Here is a 19,330-nt window from a genome sequence, read left to right as displayed (position 1 = left end):
CGCTAAACCTTTTGAGTTCAAATCTAGAACCTGTGACTGACACTGGGTGTGATCTCAAGCAAATTGCTTAACCTCTCTGAGCCTCACTTTCTGCATCGTATGCTGACTGTTATAAATTCCACCACATATGACTGTGGTATGGATTAAATGAGCAAATTGCGTAAACCATTTCCCCTGCACAGTTTGAATACCTGGCAAATGACTGTAGAAAACATTCAGAAGTGCCTCTGGGTGACCTAATCAGGTAGGTACCCTGAGAGGTTGAAAATTCCCAGGTGATTGGTTTCTGAGGCTGGGATCCACTCAGCAGGGTATGGCCAACCAAAGAAAGCTGGTCTGGGACTGCTGTCCATCCATCCCGGGCTCTCTAAAAGGCCAGGTGCTCCAGCCAGCAGCCCAGTCCTGGAAACTCTTGGCCCAGGATGCTGAGGTCCCTGAGCACACAATGGATGCACCAATGGTGAATCTGCACCATCTAAACCAGACACCAAAATCTGTGTGCTAGGGTGGAAGGTCAGCAGTTCTCAGGTGGTCATGAGTCCTAGCAGGAGTACACTCTTGGGGAAGAGGAACCCAAACATTCAAAATGGTTCATTTCTTCAAGGGGTTACTGACTGGGCACTCCTGTGTGCATGCATGTCCAGGGCATGCCCTCACACTGACAGGTTCCTGCAAGCAGACAGCGCTGAGACCTGTTCAGTTGCATGTCCCCGAAGGTCCCTTGAGGGCAAGGATGCTGCCTGGATGGTCCCCTGAGTCCCCAGATCACCATGTGGAACAGGGGGGCTGCAACCTCTGCTTAGAATAGAAGGATGTGAAAAATGTGTGACTGTGACCATGTGTGAAGGAGTCTGGGTGTATTATGGCATTAACAGAAGTTGGACAATTAAGAGAGAGAGTTATAATGGGGGCGGGCACTGATTTCTTCCTACCTTGAAAAAATTATTTTTTATATTCAGCTTTATTGAAGTAGGGCTTCCCTTGTGGCTCCGCCTTCAATGTGGGAGACCTGGGTTTGATCCCTGGGTTGGGAAGATCCCCTGGAGAATGGAAAGGTTAGCCACTCCAGTATTCTGGCCTAGAGAATTCCAAGAACTGTATAGTCCATGGGGTTGCAAAGAGTTGGACATGAATGAGTGACTTTTGACTTTTGCTTTCACTTTATTGAAGTATAATTGACAAACTCCCATAGATTTAAAATATACAACATGCTAATATGATGTATGTATACGTTGTGAAATGATGACCATACTCAAAGTGGTGAACACAGTCATCACTTGTTATGGATACCTCTCTGTTTGGGGTGATGATGCTTAAGACTTATGCTTTTAGTAAATTTCTGGTATTCAATTAACTGTCACGACCAAGCTATGTATTTGAGCCTCAGAACTTAATTGTCTTAAGACTCTTTTGCTCTTTGACCCCCATATCTCTCATTTACGGACTCCTCAGCCACTAGCAACCACTACTTTTCTCTCTGATTCTATGAGTTCAAATGCTTTTTCTTATTTTACATATAAAATAGTACCATAAAGTTTAGGTTTCTCTGACATTTCACATAAAATAATGCTTTCTAGGTTCATCCATGCTGTTACAAATGTCAGAATTTCCTTTTTTGATTGTTGAATGATGTTCTGTAGTATATACACAGGTTTCCTCTGTTCTCAGAAAGTGCAACATTCCTATGAAACCTCTGTAAGCTGAAATGGTTTAAAGCCTTAGGACACTTCTCCTAAAGGATTAGCAAAACAAATGAGGACAAAGCACAGATGGTCACGGAGAGAGTCCAAGGCTATGGCACTTCATGCTGAGATGCTGACTGTCGTTCCCCAGGGAGGGTCTGCCAGTCTACTCAGGTTCACTGCAAAACAGATGATGAACACTATTTTCACTTTCAACTCTTTTTGTAAAAGCAAAAATCTTTTTTTTTTTTTTGTAGATTACTGAAAACAAGTACTAGTGTAGATTTTCCATAAAAGGAAAATGGTAATCTTTCAAAAAGCGCTGGATACCTGAATAACACATAATCATTCAACTGCTGAACAGCCACTTGGGTTGTTTCCATAATTTGGCTATGGTGACTAGGGCTGCAGTCAACCTCGGAGTTTAGATCTCTTTTCGAGGTATGAATTTCTTTTCCTTTGAACACCCAGCATTGGAATACTGGATCGTATAGTCGTTCTATTATTTAATTTTACAGGAAGTTCCATACTATTTTCCACAACAGCTGCAAAAATTTGCATTCCCAACAGTTGTGCTTGAGAATTCCCTTTTCTCCAAATTCTACCCCAGATTCATATCATGTCTTTTTGATATAGCTATTCTATCAGGTAGAGGTGTTACCTCACTGGAGTTTCTATTTGTGTTTCTTTAATAAGCAGTTCAAACTACCACACAATTGCACTCATCTCACACACTAGTAAAGTCATGCTCAAAATTCCCCAAGCCAGACTTCCGCAATACGTGAAACGGGAACTTCCAGATGTTCAAGATGGTTTTAGAAAAGGCAGAGGAAACAGAGATCAAATTGCCAACATCTGCTGGATCATCGAAAAAGCAAGAGAGTTCCAGAAAAACATCTATTTCTGCTTCATTGACTATGCCAAATCCTTTGACTGTGTGGACCACAACAAACTGGAAAATTCTGAAAGAGATGGGAATACCAGACCACCTGACCTGCCTCTTGAGAAACCTGTATTCAGGTCAGGAAGCAACAGTTAGAACTGGACATGGAAAAGCAGACTTGTTCCAAATAGGAAAAGGAGTACGTCAAGGCTGTATATTGTCACCCTGCTTATTTAACTTATATGCAGAGTACATCATGAGAAACGCTAGGCTGGAAGAAGCACAAGCCGGAATCAAGATTGCCAGGAGAAATATCAATAACCTCAGATACGCAGATGACACCACCCTTATGGCAGAAAGTGAAGAACTAAAGAGCCTCTTGATGAAAGTGAAAGAGGAGAGTGAAGAAGTTGGCTTAAAGCTCAACATTCAGAAAACGAAGATCATGGCATCTGGTCCCATCATTTCATGGCAAATAGATAGGGAAACAGTGGAAACAGTGACAGATTTTATTTTGGGGGGCTCCAAAATAACTGCAGATGGTGACTGCAGCCATAAACTAAAAGATGCTTGCTTGCTCCTTGGAAGAAAAGTTATGACCAACCTAGACAGCATATTAAAAATCAGAGACATTACTTTGCCAACAAAGGTCCATATAGTCAAGGTTGGGTTTTTCCAGTAATCATGTATGGATGTGAGAATTGGACTATAAAGAAAGCTGAGCGCTGAAGAATTGATGCTTTTGAACTGTGGTGTTGGAGAAGACTCTTGAGAGTCCCTTGGACTGCAAGGAGATCCAACCAGTCCATCCTAAAGGAAATCAGTCCTGAATATTCATTGGAAGGACCGATGCTGAAGCTGAAACTCCAATACTTTGGCCACCTGATGTGAAGAGCTGACTCATTTGAAAAGACCCTGATGCTGGGAAAGATTGAAGGCAGGAGGAGAAGGGAACGACAAAGGATGAGATGGTTGGATGGCATCACTGACTCAATGGACATGAGTTTAGGTAAACTCCGGGAGCTGGTGATGGACAGGGAGGCCTGGCTTGCTGTAGCTCATGGGATCACGAAGAGTTGGATGCGACTGAGTGACTGAACTGAACTGAATAAACAGTATCTTTTCATGTGCCTATTGGACACCTGTGCATGCGTGCTCAGTTGCTTCAGTCTTACTAGTTTTTGCAACTCTATAATAGACTGTAGCCCAGAGAAGGCAATGGTAACCCACTCCAGTACTCTTGCCTGGAAAATCCCAAGGGTGGAGGAGCCTGGTAGGCTGCAGTCCATGGGGTTGTGAAGAGTCGGACACGACTGGGCGCCTTCACTTTCACTTTTCACTTTCACGCATTGGAGAAGGAAATGGCAACCCACTCCAGTGTTCTTGCCTGGAGAATCCCAGGGACGGGGGAGCCTGGTGGGCTGCTGTCAATGGGGTCGCACAGAGTCGGACACGACTGAAGCAACTTAGCAGCAGCAGCAGGGTACAGGAACTTCCTTTTTTTTTATTTTCAGGACTCCACAACTGAAGATCAGCTATTGGACAATAGCCAAGAGGCTTCAAGAGACTCTTACCTTGAAGCAATGGAAGAGCTTAAGGCGTTTTCCCAGGAACTCAATGACACATATGGGACAGAAACCTCAGCAGCACCAGAGGCAGAACTCTGCACACTCCTGACTGCCCATGAAGAGGACAGCCAACAGGAGTCCATGCAGAACCAGGTGAAGAGTCTTTTGACTCACAGTGATGATTTATACATGTCCTAACATCCCTCAGTCACTTCTTGTGCAGAACTAACATCAACCCATGTTAAAGCCCTTGATTTTCCCCATGGAAACTTAGGCAAGATTGTTTTTGACCCAAGGTGACCTCTTTTGAGGACAGTAGACCAGCAGTAACATCCCAGATGACAGACGTCACTGACACCCCAAACACATCCTGAGATTTTAGAGGCTGGATGCAGACCTAGAGCTGGGGAGGTGAAAATCAGAAGTCCTTCACTGAGTCCATTTTCTCTGAGGTCCTCACAGTTATATCTGTCAGAACTCACTAAGGAGTTTTCTAGTCTTGAGGAGCTTTCAGTTCAGTAATGGAGGAAGGGGAGCAGACTGGCATGACACTATGGGAGGAAAGGAAGTGCCACATTAAGATGTCATTAGAAGTTGACGTTCCATGAGGCCTTCATCTCTGAGAATCCATAAGTTTTCATGGTCCTTCTTGGTGGAGTGCCTCCACGGTGACATTGGCCTCATGAGCATATCCTATTTCTACACCTCCAAGTGACAGTGGCCTTTGCTCCACTGTGACTGGGAAATTTTCACTTAGGTTCAAGCACGATTATATATAACAGTTAAATTTAAGGCCCTCTCTGATTTCTATGGATTTTGTTTAGAAGAAGACTTCAGAATGTCCTCAGCTTACCTTATTCAATGGATGTATCATCATAAGTTTTGATTACAGTCCCTGGGCAAATTATCACAGCTGTCTCTCTGCTCTGAGAGTCAGGACAAGGTGGAAGGGTCTGGGTTTTCTGGCAGGGATGAGAATGGGAGATCATATTTGGTAGTACAGGCTACAGTCCCTGAGACAGTTTGCTGAGGAAGGGACCAGACAGGGATATGGCAAAACTGAGCAGACTGATTGATTAGAGTACAAGAGCTGCAAGGAGGCACACAGGGTGAAAAGGTGTGAGGCTACTGACATCATGGCTTTTGGCAGCCAGTTGTAAACTTTCTACCAGATGTTTAGGAAACCTATACACCCAGTGATGGTGGGTGTGTAGAATTAGAATTTGAACTGGGTACAACATCTGACTGGTGGCTCATTCAGTAAAGAATCCACCTGCAATGTAGGAGACCTGGGTTTGACCCCTGGGTCAGGAAGGTACCCTGGAGAAGGAAGTGGCTACCCACTCCAGTATTCTTGCCTGGAAAATCCCATGGACAGAGGATCCTGGCAGATTATAGTCCATGGGGTTGCAAGTGTTGAACATGACTTAGTAACTAAACTACCACCACCACAACATCTGAACTTCTAACTTTTTTTGCAGAAACCCACAACTGAGGATCTAGTTCAGTTATCAGGCAACAGCAAAGAGGCTTCCATGACATCTTACTTTCCAACACTTGAGGACATTGAGGAGTTTCTCCAGGAGGTCAATGAGACATATAAAACAAGAAGCCCAGCTGTGCCAGAGTCAGAGCTCTGTGTACCTCTGACTGCCCATGATGACGTCAGCCAAGAGGAGTCCCTGAAGAAGCAGGTGATGAATCTTTTGAGGCCCACAATGATGATTTATGCATGTTCTGTCATCCCTGGGACAGTTTTTGTCCATGTTAAGTCTTACTTTGCCCCTTGGAAACCTAAAGTGACTTTCTTTTTGACTCCAAGGTGATCTCTTTTGATAAGAGAAACCCTGCAGCAGCATCCCAGTTGATGGATGTCACTGACACTCTGAAGACATTCATCACTGATTGTCAAGCAACAGCTGTTAATGCAAACAAGTTGACAATCCCCAGTGAGGGCAGCCAGATGAAGGCCCTCAATGATGACCAGAGCCTCTATGGAAGCCAGATGACCTTCAGTGGTCAAACTACCTATCGGGGTCAGATAAGGAAACTCAATGATAAAGACACTCCCCACCGAGTCTATGTGATGCCACTTTGCTCAGCATCATTGCTGTATCCTAGAATCCTGTGTGTTGCCAGTTCTCATTTGATCCAAGGACAACCTGGAGAAATGCAGAAGCGGAATCCCAAGATTCAGAGGTGTCCATTGCAGAAGAGGCCTGACATTCTGAGGCCCTACATCTGCACCTATAACTGTGGGAAAGCCTATGCCAAATCTTCCCATCTGCGAATCCATGAGCGCGTGCACACAGGTGAGTCAAGACTGAAGGAGGGGCTGTCAGGAGAATAACTAAAGGCCTCTGCCTTTACAAAACGTTGGGATCATTTGAGATCATTGCCACCTCCCTCTAAGTCTGGGACCCAGAAGACTCTAGAAAAGGTTGGCCAATCTGAAGGGGTGTAAAAAGCAGACAGACTCTAGAACAGACAGACTCTAGTTCTGCTCCAGAGGCAACCTGGCTGCAGCGTTTTGTGGTGTTGACTGCCTGGGATGATGGAAGAAGTGGAGGGCTTTGTTTGACCTCTTAGGATGGTCCTGACCTTACCTCTCCTGGGACTGTCTCTTTATGGACTCCCATCGTCCCAATAGATAACCCCCACTCAACCTTCTCTACCCACCACTACCTTCCTGCTTTGCCTCCTACATTTCTTTTTCTTTTCCTCTTCCTCCTTCAGCCCTCCAGCCTATCCTGCCCTCCTCCTCTTCCTTTCCTGTAGCCACCTTCCAGTCCTGTCTTCTGTCTCTCTGTGTCCCACTCCAACATGCTTAACAATTTCTTCTCCATTCTTTTCCAACGTCCCTGTCCCATGCTACCTTGAATCATGACAAGTCTCCCTTTCTTTCTTGGTTCCAGGAGAGAAGCCCTATAAATGTAACATGAATGGATGCACATGGGCATTCTCCCGTTCATCTGAGCTCAACAGACACAAGAAAAGGCACACCAGGGAGCGGCCCTACGTGTGTACTATATGCAACAAAGACTTTGCCCGATCCGATCACTTAAAGCAGCATCAGAGAGTCCACAGATGAATTTCTCCCATGATGACAAACCCGGCAGCCTTTGAGGAAATGACTTGAACTGAAAGAGTCTCCCTGCTAAGACTTTGCTTGGCACCTAGCACTGTGCCAGCATATAGTAGATGCTTAATATTATTTGTAAATTTTAAGGTTTTCATTAATTTTTGTATAAATGTGATGTATAAAGAACATGTGTGTGCATTTCAGTAGAATCAGACACTCTCTGCATTTACTTTTCTATACACAGTGAATGTTTGCATCAGTGTGTTATGAATCCTTGTAGAAATGCTTTATTTCTTTATTCCTTGTAGAAATCCTTTATTCCTTTAATGGAAATCCTCTATTTCTATTTGTACATGTAAAGATGCTTTATGTAGATGATTGTAATGCATGCATAGTTCAAATGTGTTAAGAAATTAGCATTTCAGCGGGAGGTGGGAGGGAGGTTCATATGTACACCTACAGCTTGTATGGCAAATGTATAGCAACGTATGGCGGATATCAAACCAATACTGTAAAGCAGTCATCCTTCAATTAAAAAGAAAGAAAGAAAAAAAGAAGAAAGAATGTAGCATTTCATACCTGAGCACTTCATTTATTTCTTTGGAGGTCCATTTCTACAGAGTTAAGAGGAAAGGGACGCTTGGTAACTTCCAGTGTCAAGTGGTCTCATTAAATGAAACTCATTTGGATGAACTTCATTAAAGGGTTGAGCCTCCTGTCTTGGCTGCTTTTCTCTAAGGCAAAGTGTCTCTTTTCCCCTTCTGCTTTCTCAGGATACAGCAGGTGGGGGTGTTGGAGGAGGAGGACTGGTCAAGTGGAAAGGAGGACTGCCAGGGGAAAGATGTTTCCTTTCCATGGGGCCTCAGGCTTCTGCTGACATGTCTGCAGCTGCAGTGACCTGGGATCTGTTTCTCTTGTCCTGGGCATGACTGAACACCTGCTCCTGAGGAGCTTAGCCATCTTCATCTGCTATTTAGGTCCTTCTCCCCGCTCTTGCAGGCCCTGTCCTCTTAGGTCTGACTTGGACCCTCATCCAAGTGCCAGCTTGAATAATATTCCTTTGAAAAAGTGTCTGGGTAAGCCCTCCATTTATTTCCAAGTTTGGGGCCACTCAGAAAGGCACTTTCTACTGCAAGACTTAAAAGAAGCAGACTGCAAATCTCAGGGCTTCAGTTTGCCCTGCAGCATTTAAAGTTCTACTTGACCCACCCACTCTCACTCCAGAGGCCCCAGAAGCTAGATTCCTGGGTCTTTGAGGCTCTCACATTAATTATCTCTTAATGTGGTATTAAGTATGATATGAATTAATATAAGTACAAAAATAAACATCTGTGAGAGCCCATCACCCAATGGACTGCACTCAGGTATTGAGATGATCAATCAGGACAATGAGCCAATCTGAAAGTAGAGATCAAGCCTTTATTCACTTTCTGCTGGAGAGTGAACAGGGAACCAAAAGAAGAGGTGGCAGCTCTCCAACGTTCTTTCTTTCCTTGTGAAACACCAGGCAAGGGTTACATTACATACAGTTATGGGAGAGTTCTCTCATTGCCTCCAACAAAAGACCCCTACCATTTTGTGGAAGGGAGAGAGAGGTGGGAAAGGGGAATTCTAGGAGTGGAAACATATTGAGTCAGATGGGAGAAGAATGCTTCAGACAAGACCCCTAGTAAGGAGGTATGGGTGTCCTTACAGCCAGTTGCTTCAGAGATTTGCACTGCAGGGATCTGCCCCAGGTCTGGTGTAGGGAGGGGAGCTTCCATCATGAGGCCATCCATAGTCTTGTAATGGCCTGACCCAAAAGATCACAAATAGGTATTGACATCCTGGAACTGGATTCCTTAATTCAACCCCTGGGTCCTTTAGGATCTGAATGAGAAGCAGAGTTTACACCATCAGGTCCTCTGTGAGCCAGACATTGAGGGGGTGTGACCATGCTGATTGGTGAGTACGAGGGCCATGATCTAAGCCACTCCAAGTCGAATGATTAGGCCTGACTGGAGGAGTGGGTGTAGCCATGAGCCCCTATGTTTGTTAAGCAAGATAAAGATGGCCTATAACCCATTAGGGTCTATTCTAGAAGGCCAGAATGACTTCTGTCTCAGCCTCCTAATAGACTGCTCTAATTTGCCAGTTTTCTTGATCCAAGTGTTGGCAATGGCACAGATTCCCTCCTTGACTGGGCAGCTGGAAGCCAAGGACTAAGCAGTTAGCCAACATTACTCAGGCCAAGGAGTGGGGGCTGTTCTGTTATGTCTCCAATGCTCAGAAAGTGTCATTAATAATTTCAACAAGGGCCAAGGGCAGGTTGCATAGAACTTTGTAAAAATTGGAGGCTTCCCTGAGTGAGAGAAACTACTCAGTCTGTGCAGAGTAGAAGTGTAGGAAGAAGGCCACCACTAGTGTGGCCAAAGTTCTCTGATGGTGGATCTTCCACTGCTCTTCCAGATGTTCCAGTGGCCTCCTTCTCTGACAGGAGTGAACTGACATTTAGGGAGGTGTTTTGCGCCTGCAATGGCAACCCACTCCAGTACTCTCTCCTGGAAAATCCCATGGATGGAGAAGCATGGTAGGCTGCAGTCCATGGGGTTGCTAAGAGTCGGACACGACTGAATGACTTCGCTTTCACTTTTCCTTTTATGCATTGGAGAAGGAAATGGCAACCCACTCCAGTGTTCTTGCCTGGAGACTCCCAGGGACAAGGGAGCCTGGTGGGCTGCCGTTTGTGGAGTCACACAGAGTCGGACACGACTGAAGCGACTTAGCAGTAACAGTAGCAGTTTGCGCCTGCAGAATCCAGTTGCATCAACAAAGAATGTCACACTGATGATGCTGGTGCACTTGAGGTACTAGAAAGGCCCTAATTAGCCAACAATTGCCTATCAAAGGAGATGCACTTTTCAAGCAAATCAGAGTTGATGAATCCAAAGCCAACTAACACAACTGGCCTATGACACTGTTCTCCTGCCCTAGACTCCAACTGATGATCTGAGAGATTGTGGAGACGTGGAAGACAACAGTAAATGTAGATAAATGGGGCCCAGGAAAAGGGGGACTGGGTGGGCCATTGGATGGCCTCCTGGCATTTCATTGGTAGAGTCCCCACTCTAAGGAAGCAGCCTTTCTGGTAAGCCAGCAGACAAATACCATCAAGATCCCCAAATGGGCCAGTGGGAGGACACCAGTTTCAAAGCCTCCCACCAAATACTGGGCCCTCTCCTCACCTTTTTTCTCTTCCTTCCCAACCAATGTGTACTGTGTCAGGGCACGTTGAAAGAGGGGGCCTGTGGCAATGTATCCCATTAGTAGATGCTCCATCACAAGGTGTAAGAAAATGATCTTTGTCATGGTAAAGGCAAACTAACCAAGTCTCTATCTAGGTCTCTTTGAATTACTATAGATAGTGACCCTGAAGGACTTTACCTTCTTTTCTGGAAAGCATGAGCCTCAATAACACACTGAGTTGCAGAAAGTCTACCGACACCAGGGACCTGCTTACAGTCAACAACACTCACTGCCTGCAACTAGAACAGCTTGGCTTGTTCAACATCCATTGTACACCTGCTTTGACCTTAGATGGAAAGAATGCATTGTCCTGAAGTAAAAAGAACGTCTACTTTGAGGGTAGGGATCAATGCTGCCCTTCCTATGACACCGATGCTAGTACTCCCTGAAAGATTCCCTTCCCAGATGCCAAGGCCCTACTGACTTACCATATTCATGCTGATTTCTTCCTTTTGAAAACTTGAAGGAATATTTGTCATGTTTGATGTACGCTTTTGTTCTGAGAGATATAAAACTGTGCTGAATGCCACATATCTCTGGAGCACTTTCTTCCTTGGTGGAGACTGAACTCCCAGACAACCTTCTCTTCTATTCCTTATGTCAGACTATGTAATGATTATCTGGGTTGACAACCACTCAGAATAGTACCAGTCAAGGGTCAAGGGTCAGATGTTTGCAGGTAGACAGCGATGTTTTTACTGCTGTGTGTTTGTGTGATCAGACATGTATGACTCCTTGTGACCCCCATGGACTATAGCCCACCAGGCTCTGTCCATGGGATGATCTTGGCAAGAATACTGGAGTGGGTTGCTATTCTTCCTCCAGGGGATCTTCCTGACCCAGAAATGGAAACCACAGCTCCTGAATCTTTACCACTGAGCCACCTCGGGCCACAGACAAAAGTCTTCTACTTTCTTATGGAACTGGGAGACCTGGAGAGGAGAGGAAGAAGGGCTAGGTGTGGAGAGATATGAGTCACAGTGAAGAAATGTGCCTCACCAATGCCTCCAGTAAAGAGGCTTATGGATGGAAGTGAGCAGGCAAGAAACAAATCTTTTATCAGCCTGTCTGATCTAAGGGGCCATGGGTCACTTTCAAAAAGTGCAGCGCCCTGCTATGCACCACATCCCATGTGGGGAGGGCAGCTTCCCCCAGGAAACTATCCAGGGAGAGTCTTAGGGTCAGCCCTGAAAAAATATCACACATAGGGCTTGGACTTGAGCCAGAATCCTCACCCAGTTTAAGAACTGGAATATTACTGACACTTTTTGTATCTACTCATGTGCTTCTCTCATCTAACCCTCTGTCTATCATCTAGGAATAACTACTACTCTGAATTTTGCATATATATATATATATATATATATCCACTTGATTTACCTTCTATGGATTTATTACAAATGTATGTATTTTTAAAATGTATAGTTTTGGGAACTGGCTATCCAGTGGTTAAGACTCCAGGCAGCACAGATTTGATCCCTGGTCAGGGGACTAATGGAGAAGGAAATGGCAACCCACTCCAGTATTCTTGCTTAGAGAATCCTGTGGACAGAGGAGCCTGGTGGGCTGCTGTCCATAGGTTTGCACAGAGTCAGAGATGACTGAAGTGACTTAGCATGCATGCATGCATTGGAGAAAGAAATGGCAACCCACTCCAGTGTTCTTGCCTGGAGAATCCCAGGGATAGAGGAGCCTGGTGGGCTGCCATCTATGGGATCACACAGAGTCAGACACGACTGAAGCAACTTAGCAGCAGCAACAGCAGCAGCAGGGAACTAAGATTCTGAGTGCTGTGAGGTGTGGCCAAACAAACAAATAAACAAAAGACCCTCGATAACAACCACCAAGGAAAAATTCAACACATTATCAACACACTGGGGTGGGAAGGAGACCAAAGAAATATGAGCATACACTTGAGTCTTTTATCAAGTGCAACCTCCATAAACAGAAAAGATAATACACCATTCTTCATGATCCAAATTTAATCTGCTGGACAGTGAATTTTTAGACATTAACCTAAATATGAAAAATACACATTCCCACCCCATTAAAAATCCCAGCCATTTTCTTGAAATTTCACTAAAACTAAAATCCATTAAGGATATTATATTATGTCAAGAAGTGGAATGCAAAGTCAAGTGGGACTTAGGAAGCATCACTGCAAACAAAGCTAGTGGAGGTGACGGAATTCCAATTGAGCTACTTCAAATCCTAAAAGATGATGCTGTGAAAGAGCTGCATTCAATATACCAGCAAATTTGGAAAACTCAGCAGTGGCCACGGGACAGAAAAGGTCAGTTTCCATTCCAATCCCAAAGAAAGGCAATGCCAAAGAATGCTCAGACTACTGCACAATTGCACCCATCTCACATGCTAGCAAAGTAATGCTCAAAATTCTCCAAGCCAGGCTTCAACAGTACGTGAACTGTGAACTTCCAGATGTTCAAGATGGATTTAAGAAAGGCAGAGGAACCAGAGATCAAATTGCCAACATCCGCTGGATCATGGAAAAAGCAAGAGAGTTCCAGAAAAACATTTATTTCTGCTTCATTGACTATGCCAAAGCCTTTGACTGTGTGGACCACAACAAACTGGAAAATTCTGAAAGAGATGGGAATACCAGACAACCTGACCTGCCTCTTGAGAAATCTGTATGCAGGTCAGGAAACAACAGTTAGAACTGGACATGGTACAACAGACTGTCTCCAAATAGGGAAAGGAGTACATCAAGTCTGTATGTTGTCACCCTGCTTATTTAACTTATATGCAGAGTACATCACGAGAAACTCTGGACTGGAGGAAGCACAAGCTGGAATCAAGATTGCTGGGAGAAATATCAATACCTCAGATATGCAGATGACACCACCCTTATGGCAGAAAGTGAAGAAGAACTAAAGAGCCTCTTGATGAAAGTGAAAGAGGAGAGTGAAAAAGTTGGCTTAAAGCTCAACATTCAGAAAACTAAGATCATGGCATCCGGTCCCGTCATTTCATGGCAAATAGATGGGGAAACAGTGGAAACAGTGACAGACTTTATTTTGGGGGGCTCCAACATCACTGCAGATGGTGACTGCAGCCATGAAATTAAAAGACACTTGCTCCTTGGAAGAAAAGTTAATGACCAACCTAGACAGCCTATTAAAAGGAGAGACATTACTTTGCCAGCAAAGGTCCATCTAGTCAAGGCTATGGTTTTTCCAGTAGTCATGTATGGATGTGAGAGTTGGTCTATAATGAAAGCTGAGTGCCAAAGAATTGATGTTTTTGCACTGTGGTGTTGGAGAAGACTCTTTAGAGTCCCTTGGACTGCAAGAGATCCAACCAGTCTATCCTAAAGGAAATCAGTCCTGAATATTCATTGGAAGGACTGATGCTGAAGCTGAAACTCCAATACTTTGGCCACCTGATGTGAAGAACTGACTCATTGAAAAAATCCTGATGCTAGGAAAGACTGAAGGCAGAAGGAGAAGGGGATGACAGAGGATGAAATGGTTGGATGGCATCACTGACTCAATGGACATGAGTTTGGGTAAACTCTGGGAGCTGGTGATGCACAGGGAGGCCTGGCATGCTGCGGTTCATGGGGTCACAAAGAGTCAGACACAAGTGAGCAACTGAACTGAACTGAAATCAGTGGAAGAATAAAATACAGAATGTAATAAAAGAGTAACTCTAGATATAAGAGAACACTATATGGGACCCTAGGGCTGACAGAGGATCAGCTTAGGAGTAAAGACAAGCTTGGAAGCTGAGCCCTCTCTCTGAGGTTGGGGTTCAGATCTCACTGAAGAAGGTAGAGTTGCAATAGGTGGATGGCAACAAGTTTGCAGGTTTGTAGTCACTGTGGAAGCAAAGTGGTCCACAGTCACTGATCAACCAGGAAGGAACCCTCCAGGGCGCAGGTGAGCTGTGGACAGGGGCTGGGTGCCTGAGAGAGAAGGGAGGTGCTAGTGTGGGCTGAGGCACAGAATACAGTGTCCACGGTGGGAGGGCGGTGGCGTTGGGGGCGTCAGAGGAGACAACCCTGGGAGTTAGCAGAGGGCCTGAGGGTGGTGGTGTGGGTGGTAGGCCTGCAGTGTTCAGTGTCTGCATTGACAGGGCTGCGGGAGGGTGATCACCGGGCTCTGCTCTGGCTGCAAGGTCAACAAATAGTAATGTGGAGCCAGTGGATGAGGAGACGGACCAGTGGGATAAATTAGAAAACCTATAAATACGCACAAGGACACTCAGAAATAAGTACAAAAGTGACAAATCAATAAAAGAAAGATGAACTTTAAGAAATTGTGCTGGGGGAGTTCCGTGGTTGTCCAGTGGTTAGAATTCTGGGCTTTCATTGCTGGGTCTGGGTTCAATACCCGTTCAGAGAACTGGCTGCAGTGCAGCCAAGAAAAGAAAGAAAGAAAATGCTGGTATAGCTGTTTAACTTAGTAGCAAAAGCTGTAATTAGATCTGTAATTCATTCTGTATGTAAAAGTAAATTCAAATAGATCAGGTATTTAAAAGTAAGATATGCAACCATATGGGCAACTGAAAAACAAGCACCAGAAAAAAATAGGTGAGCCCTCTATGTTGCTAGTCAGTCAGTAAGTCGTGTCTGACTCTTTGCAAGCGTGCCAGGATTCTCTATCCTCCACTGTCTCCCAGAGTTTGCTCAAGTTCCTGTTCATTGAGTTGGTGATGCTATCAACCATCTCATCCTCTGCTGCCCTCTTCCCCTTTTGCCTTCAATTTTTCCCAGCAGCAGGGTGCTCATTTTCCAATGAGTTGGCTCATATAACCAGAATTTATAGAAAGAATTCTAGGACTCAGGTCCAGATGCAATAAAAGAAGGGAGTTGGTAAAATTGTCTGTATGAAAATAAAAATTTTTCACAGGGCAAACAACAGAGAGATAAACAGGCAGACAGATATAATCAAGAGACAACTGGCAGACTCTAAAAACTGAGGGGAAAATACACCAAAACCCAGGGGAAAATATGGACAAAATCATTGAATAGACAACTTACATGAAAATATAGTTTAATACCCTGTAAATATATGAAAATAAATCTATCATTTATAATTTGAAGGGTAAGAATGAAAACTACAATTAAAGAATAAGGCAGTGAAAATGGTGAAGGACCTTTGAAAATGCTCTCCTCCATAAAAGTAATGACAACGGATTAGAATAAAAAATTTTGAACTCTAGAAATTAGTCACAGACTTGAGACTGGGGAGCATTTATACGAGAAAAATGGCTGACATGAAAAGAACAACAAGCTCAGTGGTATTTCAGCTTGTCCTGTTTCCATCCATCAAAGCTTCCTTGTAGACTTGAAAACCAACAGCCTGCAGTCATGGTGAAAATTAGCAGCCTGGCAGCCACTGTAGAAGACAGAACAAGGCTGTAAAACACCCTTTCCCAGAGAGCTCTCATTATTTGACCTGTCTGGTGGGTCCCTGGAAGACCCCAGAGCAAAACTGACAATATTTGACCAGACTCAAAGTTTGCCTGGGGCAAACACCATTTTCTCTAGGGGCATTTATTAAAAATCACTCTAGGTATTTTTTGGACATCACATCTGCCTGAGGCAGTGGGTAACAGATCTAATACTTCACACACTTCCTCCTAAAAATCAAACAGAAAATTGAGAGCAAGTAAATACACCTCTAGCGGCGCTGGCCTCAGAGGCTGAGGAGAGCTGGAGCAGGTAGTGGCAGTGGGAAGTTGCTGCACTTGGGTGTAAACTGCAATTCATAAGGGATCCTTTTCTCAGACTCCAGTTAGAAGTGAGAGTTCTCATAAGCGAGGCCGCCATTGCTGCTTTGAACATCTCAAAAGGGGAGAATGAATTTATCAGGAGTGAAACAGAAGAGCTTGCTAGAAGCCAAAGAAAATAATAAAATGTCCAGCACAAGGGACCCTTCAAAATTGGGAAAGGAGTACATCAAGGCTGTATATTGTCACCCTGCTAGTTTAACTTATATGAAGAGTACATCACGTGAAATGTCGGGCTGGATGAAGCACAAGCTGAAATCAAGATTGCCGGGAGAAATATCAATAATCTCAGATATGCAGATGACACCATCCTTATTGCACAAAACAAAGAAGAACTAAAAAGCCTCTTGATGAAAGCGAAAGAGGTGAGTGAAAAAGTTGGCTTAAAACTCAACATTCAGAAAACAAAGATCATGGCATCTGGTCCCATCACTTCATGGCAAATAGATGGGGAAACAGTGGAAACCGTGACAGACTTTATTTTTGGGGCTCCAACATTACTGCAACATGACTGCAGCCATGAAATTAAAAGACACTTGCTGCTTGGAAGAAAAGCTATGACAAACCTAGAGAGTGTATTAAAAAGCAGAGACATTACTTTGCTAACAAAGGTCCATATAGTCAAAGCTTTGGTGTTTCCAGTGGTCTTGTGTAGATGTGCGAGTTGGACCATAAAGAAAGCTGGACTCTGAAGAATTGATGCTTTTCAACTGTGGTGTTGGAGAAGACTCTTGAGAGTCCCTTGGACTGCAAGGAGATCAAACCAATCAATCATAAAGGAAATCAACACTTAATATTCGCTGGAAGGACTCACACTGAAGCTGAAGCTCCAATACTTCAGCCACCTGACATGAAGAGCTGACTCATTTGAAAAGACCCTGATGCTGGGAAAGATTGAAGGCAGGAGGAGAAGGGGATGACCAAGGACAAGTTGTTTGGATGGCATCACTGACTCGATGGAAATGAGTTTGATCAAGCTCCGGGAGATGGTAAAGGCCTTGGAGGCCTGGTATGCTGCAGTCTATGTGGTCACAGAGAGTCAGACACAACTGAACAACTCAAAAACAACAACAAGGGCTCCTTCTCCTACCAAATGCAAAGACTGCTCTGATGAGAAGTCGAAAGATCGCTCTAAAGATAAATGGGCCCCCAATGAGTCAAGCGAAAAGGAAAGATGGTGGAAGACGTTCAGTGCTTCTGGTGGTAGTAGCACCAGGCCTGGCTCCAGCCACTCCAGAGGTCCCAGCACCTCCCGTGGCTCCAGCTCCAGAGGCTCCTCAGGCTCCCTGAGTCCTTCTTGGAGCAGACAGGACAACAAGCAGAATTCTTGTTCCAAATCCAAACCACCCAAAAGGGATGAAAAGAGAAGGAAAAGGCAGAGCGCTTCCCCTAAATCCGCCAAAGTAAACAGTGGGAGGCTCACCAGGAATGTGATATCATGGAGATATTCTCCACCTGTGGAAAAATTAAAATGACTGACATGTCTGCCGGAAAGATGCACCCCCATCTGTCTAAAGGCTAGGCTTATGTGAAGTTTGAGAATCCGGATGAGGCTGGGAAGGTTCTGAAAGCACATGGACAGAGGAAAAATAGATGGCCAGAAGATCACTGTTACCACTGTGCTGGCACCCTGGCCTCAGCCATCCCCCAGGCGAGTCAGCCCGCCCAGGAGAATGCTCCCACCGCTTACCATGGGGCGCAGGTCACCCATCACCCCCTCGGATGAAGGAGGTCCCACTACCCCCGCCCTCCACCTAAGCCCCCTGCCACTCCCTCCATAGGAGCCATTCCAGCTCCAACTCCTCTGGATAAGCAGGGCCACCAAAGTGCTGCCCCTGTGACTTATATCTCATCCAGCTCATTTTTGTCACTTTCCCAGCTGAAGGAGGATCCGTAGGAAAGAACTCCCTCCCTCCCTCTGAGGCAGGCTTCCAAGGTGAAGGCAGCAATTGAGATGTTTCCCAGGTGGCAGGGTTCCCGCTGCAGAAGTGTTGCTGGTTTGGGATAATGCTTGTAAAGACGCAAGGATGAGCAGAGGGTGGTGGTGGTACAGTCCCAGCCTGGGAGCATGTTTCCCCATTCCACAGATGACCTGGGGCCTATCTGGTTATCTGTGTGGCAGAGTCCCACAGGAAAGGGCATGCCCAGCTGTCCTTCCTGGTAGTCTGGCCCTGTTCCCCTGCCTGAGTCCTCTTCTGACCTCTGGATCTAAACACCCATTTATCTGCCCCAAATGGTTCTTTTCACATGTATTCACGGGCATGCATACACACGCACACACACACAAACACGTCTCTCTCTCTCTGAAATTGGTAGGTTGACAGTGATGACTGCCTGGTCATCACAGGCCTCCCTGTTGTGTTGGTATTCATGGTATTGGTGCAGGTTACCTTAGCAACATGCACATTGCTTTTTTGGCTTTTATTGTACAGTCAGTACTATGAATTTTGTTTTGAGTTTTGTAACTTTGCAGCATTTTAGATAATATTGTGTTTGTACTCTGTTGGGCAGAGTAAGAGTTCTGTTGAATAAACGTACAATTAGAGAAGGCAATGGCACCCCACTCCAGCACTCTCACCTGGACAATCCCATGGATGGAGGAGCCTGGTAGGCTGCAGTCCATGGGGTCGCTAGGAGTCAGACACGACTGAGCCACTTCAGTTTCACTTTTCACTTTCATGCATTGGAGAAGGAAATGGCAACCCACTGCAGTGTTCTTGCCTGGAGAATCCCAGGGATGGGGGAGCCTGGTGGGCTGCTGTCTATGGGGGTCTCACAGAATTGGACACGATTGAAGCGACTTAGCAGCAGCAGCAGAATGCAAAAGGGGGGCGGGGTGGGCCTAGAAGACAGTAGTGTTTCCAGGAAGCTTAAGCAGATGATGAAAGAAGGAAGGAAATAGCTCAGAATAAAGATTCTACTTAGAGAAGATCTAAAAATCAGAGAAAGCAACCAGAAATAAAAGTGCCATGTACTAAAGAAATAGCTCTACATTGTGCAAACAAAAGAGGACAGTCTTGAACTGAAAATTACTTTTAATACCTAAATTTCCCCACCTCATACACCAGAAATT

General features: G+C 44.9%; 1 protein-coding gene and 1 pseudogene across 1 annotated transcript; both read left to right on the top strand.

Moving 5' to 3' along the window:
• The first annotated feature begins 313 nt into the window (after positions 1-313).
• On the top strand, positions 314-7,224 carry LOC148778001 (uncharacterized). The gene is made up of 5 exons (XM_088834986.1): positions 314-460; positions 4,080-4,286; positions 5,615-5,827; positions 5,956-6,445; positions 7,049-7,224. Exons 1-5 carry the CDS (start codon positions 314-316, stop codon positions 7,222-7,224), a joined length of 1,233 nt encoding a protein of 410 aa, XP_088691112.1.
• Positions 7,225-16,326: 9,102 nt separating this feature from the next.
• On the top strand, positions 16,327-18,015 carry LOC129540315 (uncharacterized; annotated as a pseudogene).
• Positions 18,016-19,330: the final 1,315 nt, after the last annotated feature.

This window comes from Moschus berezovskii, chromosome 4, assembly GCF_049115385.1.
Source record: "Moschus berezovskii isolate FMDL1 chromosome 4, NW_MosBer_1.0, whole genome shotgun sequence".
Taxonomy (NCBI): Eukaryota; Metazoa; Chordata; class Mammalia; order Artiodactyla; family Moschidae; genus Moschus; species Moschus berezovskii.
The sequence above is the reverse complement of the archived record's forward strand: the minus strand, read 5'-3'. Positions and strand labels throughout refer to the sequence as shown.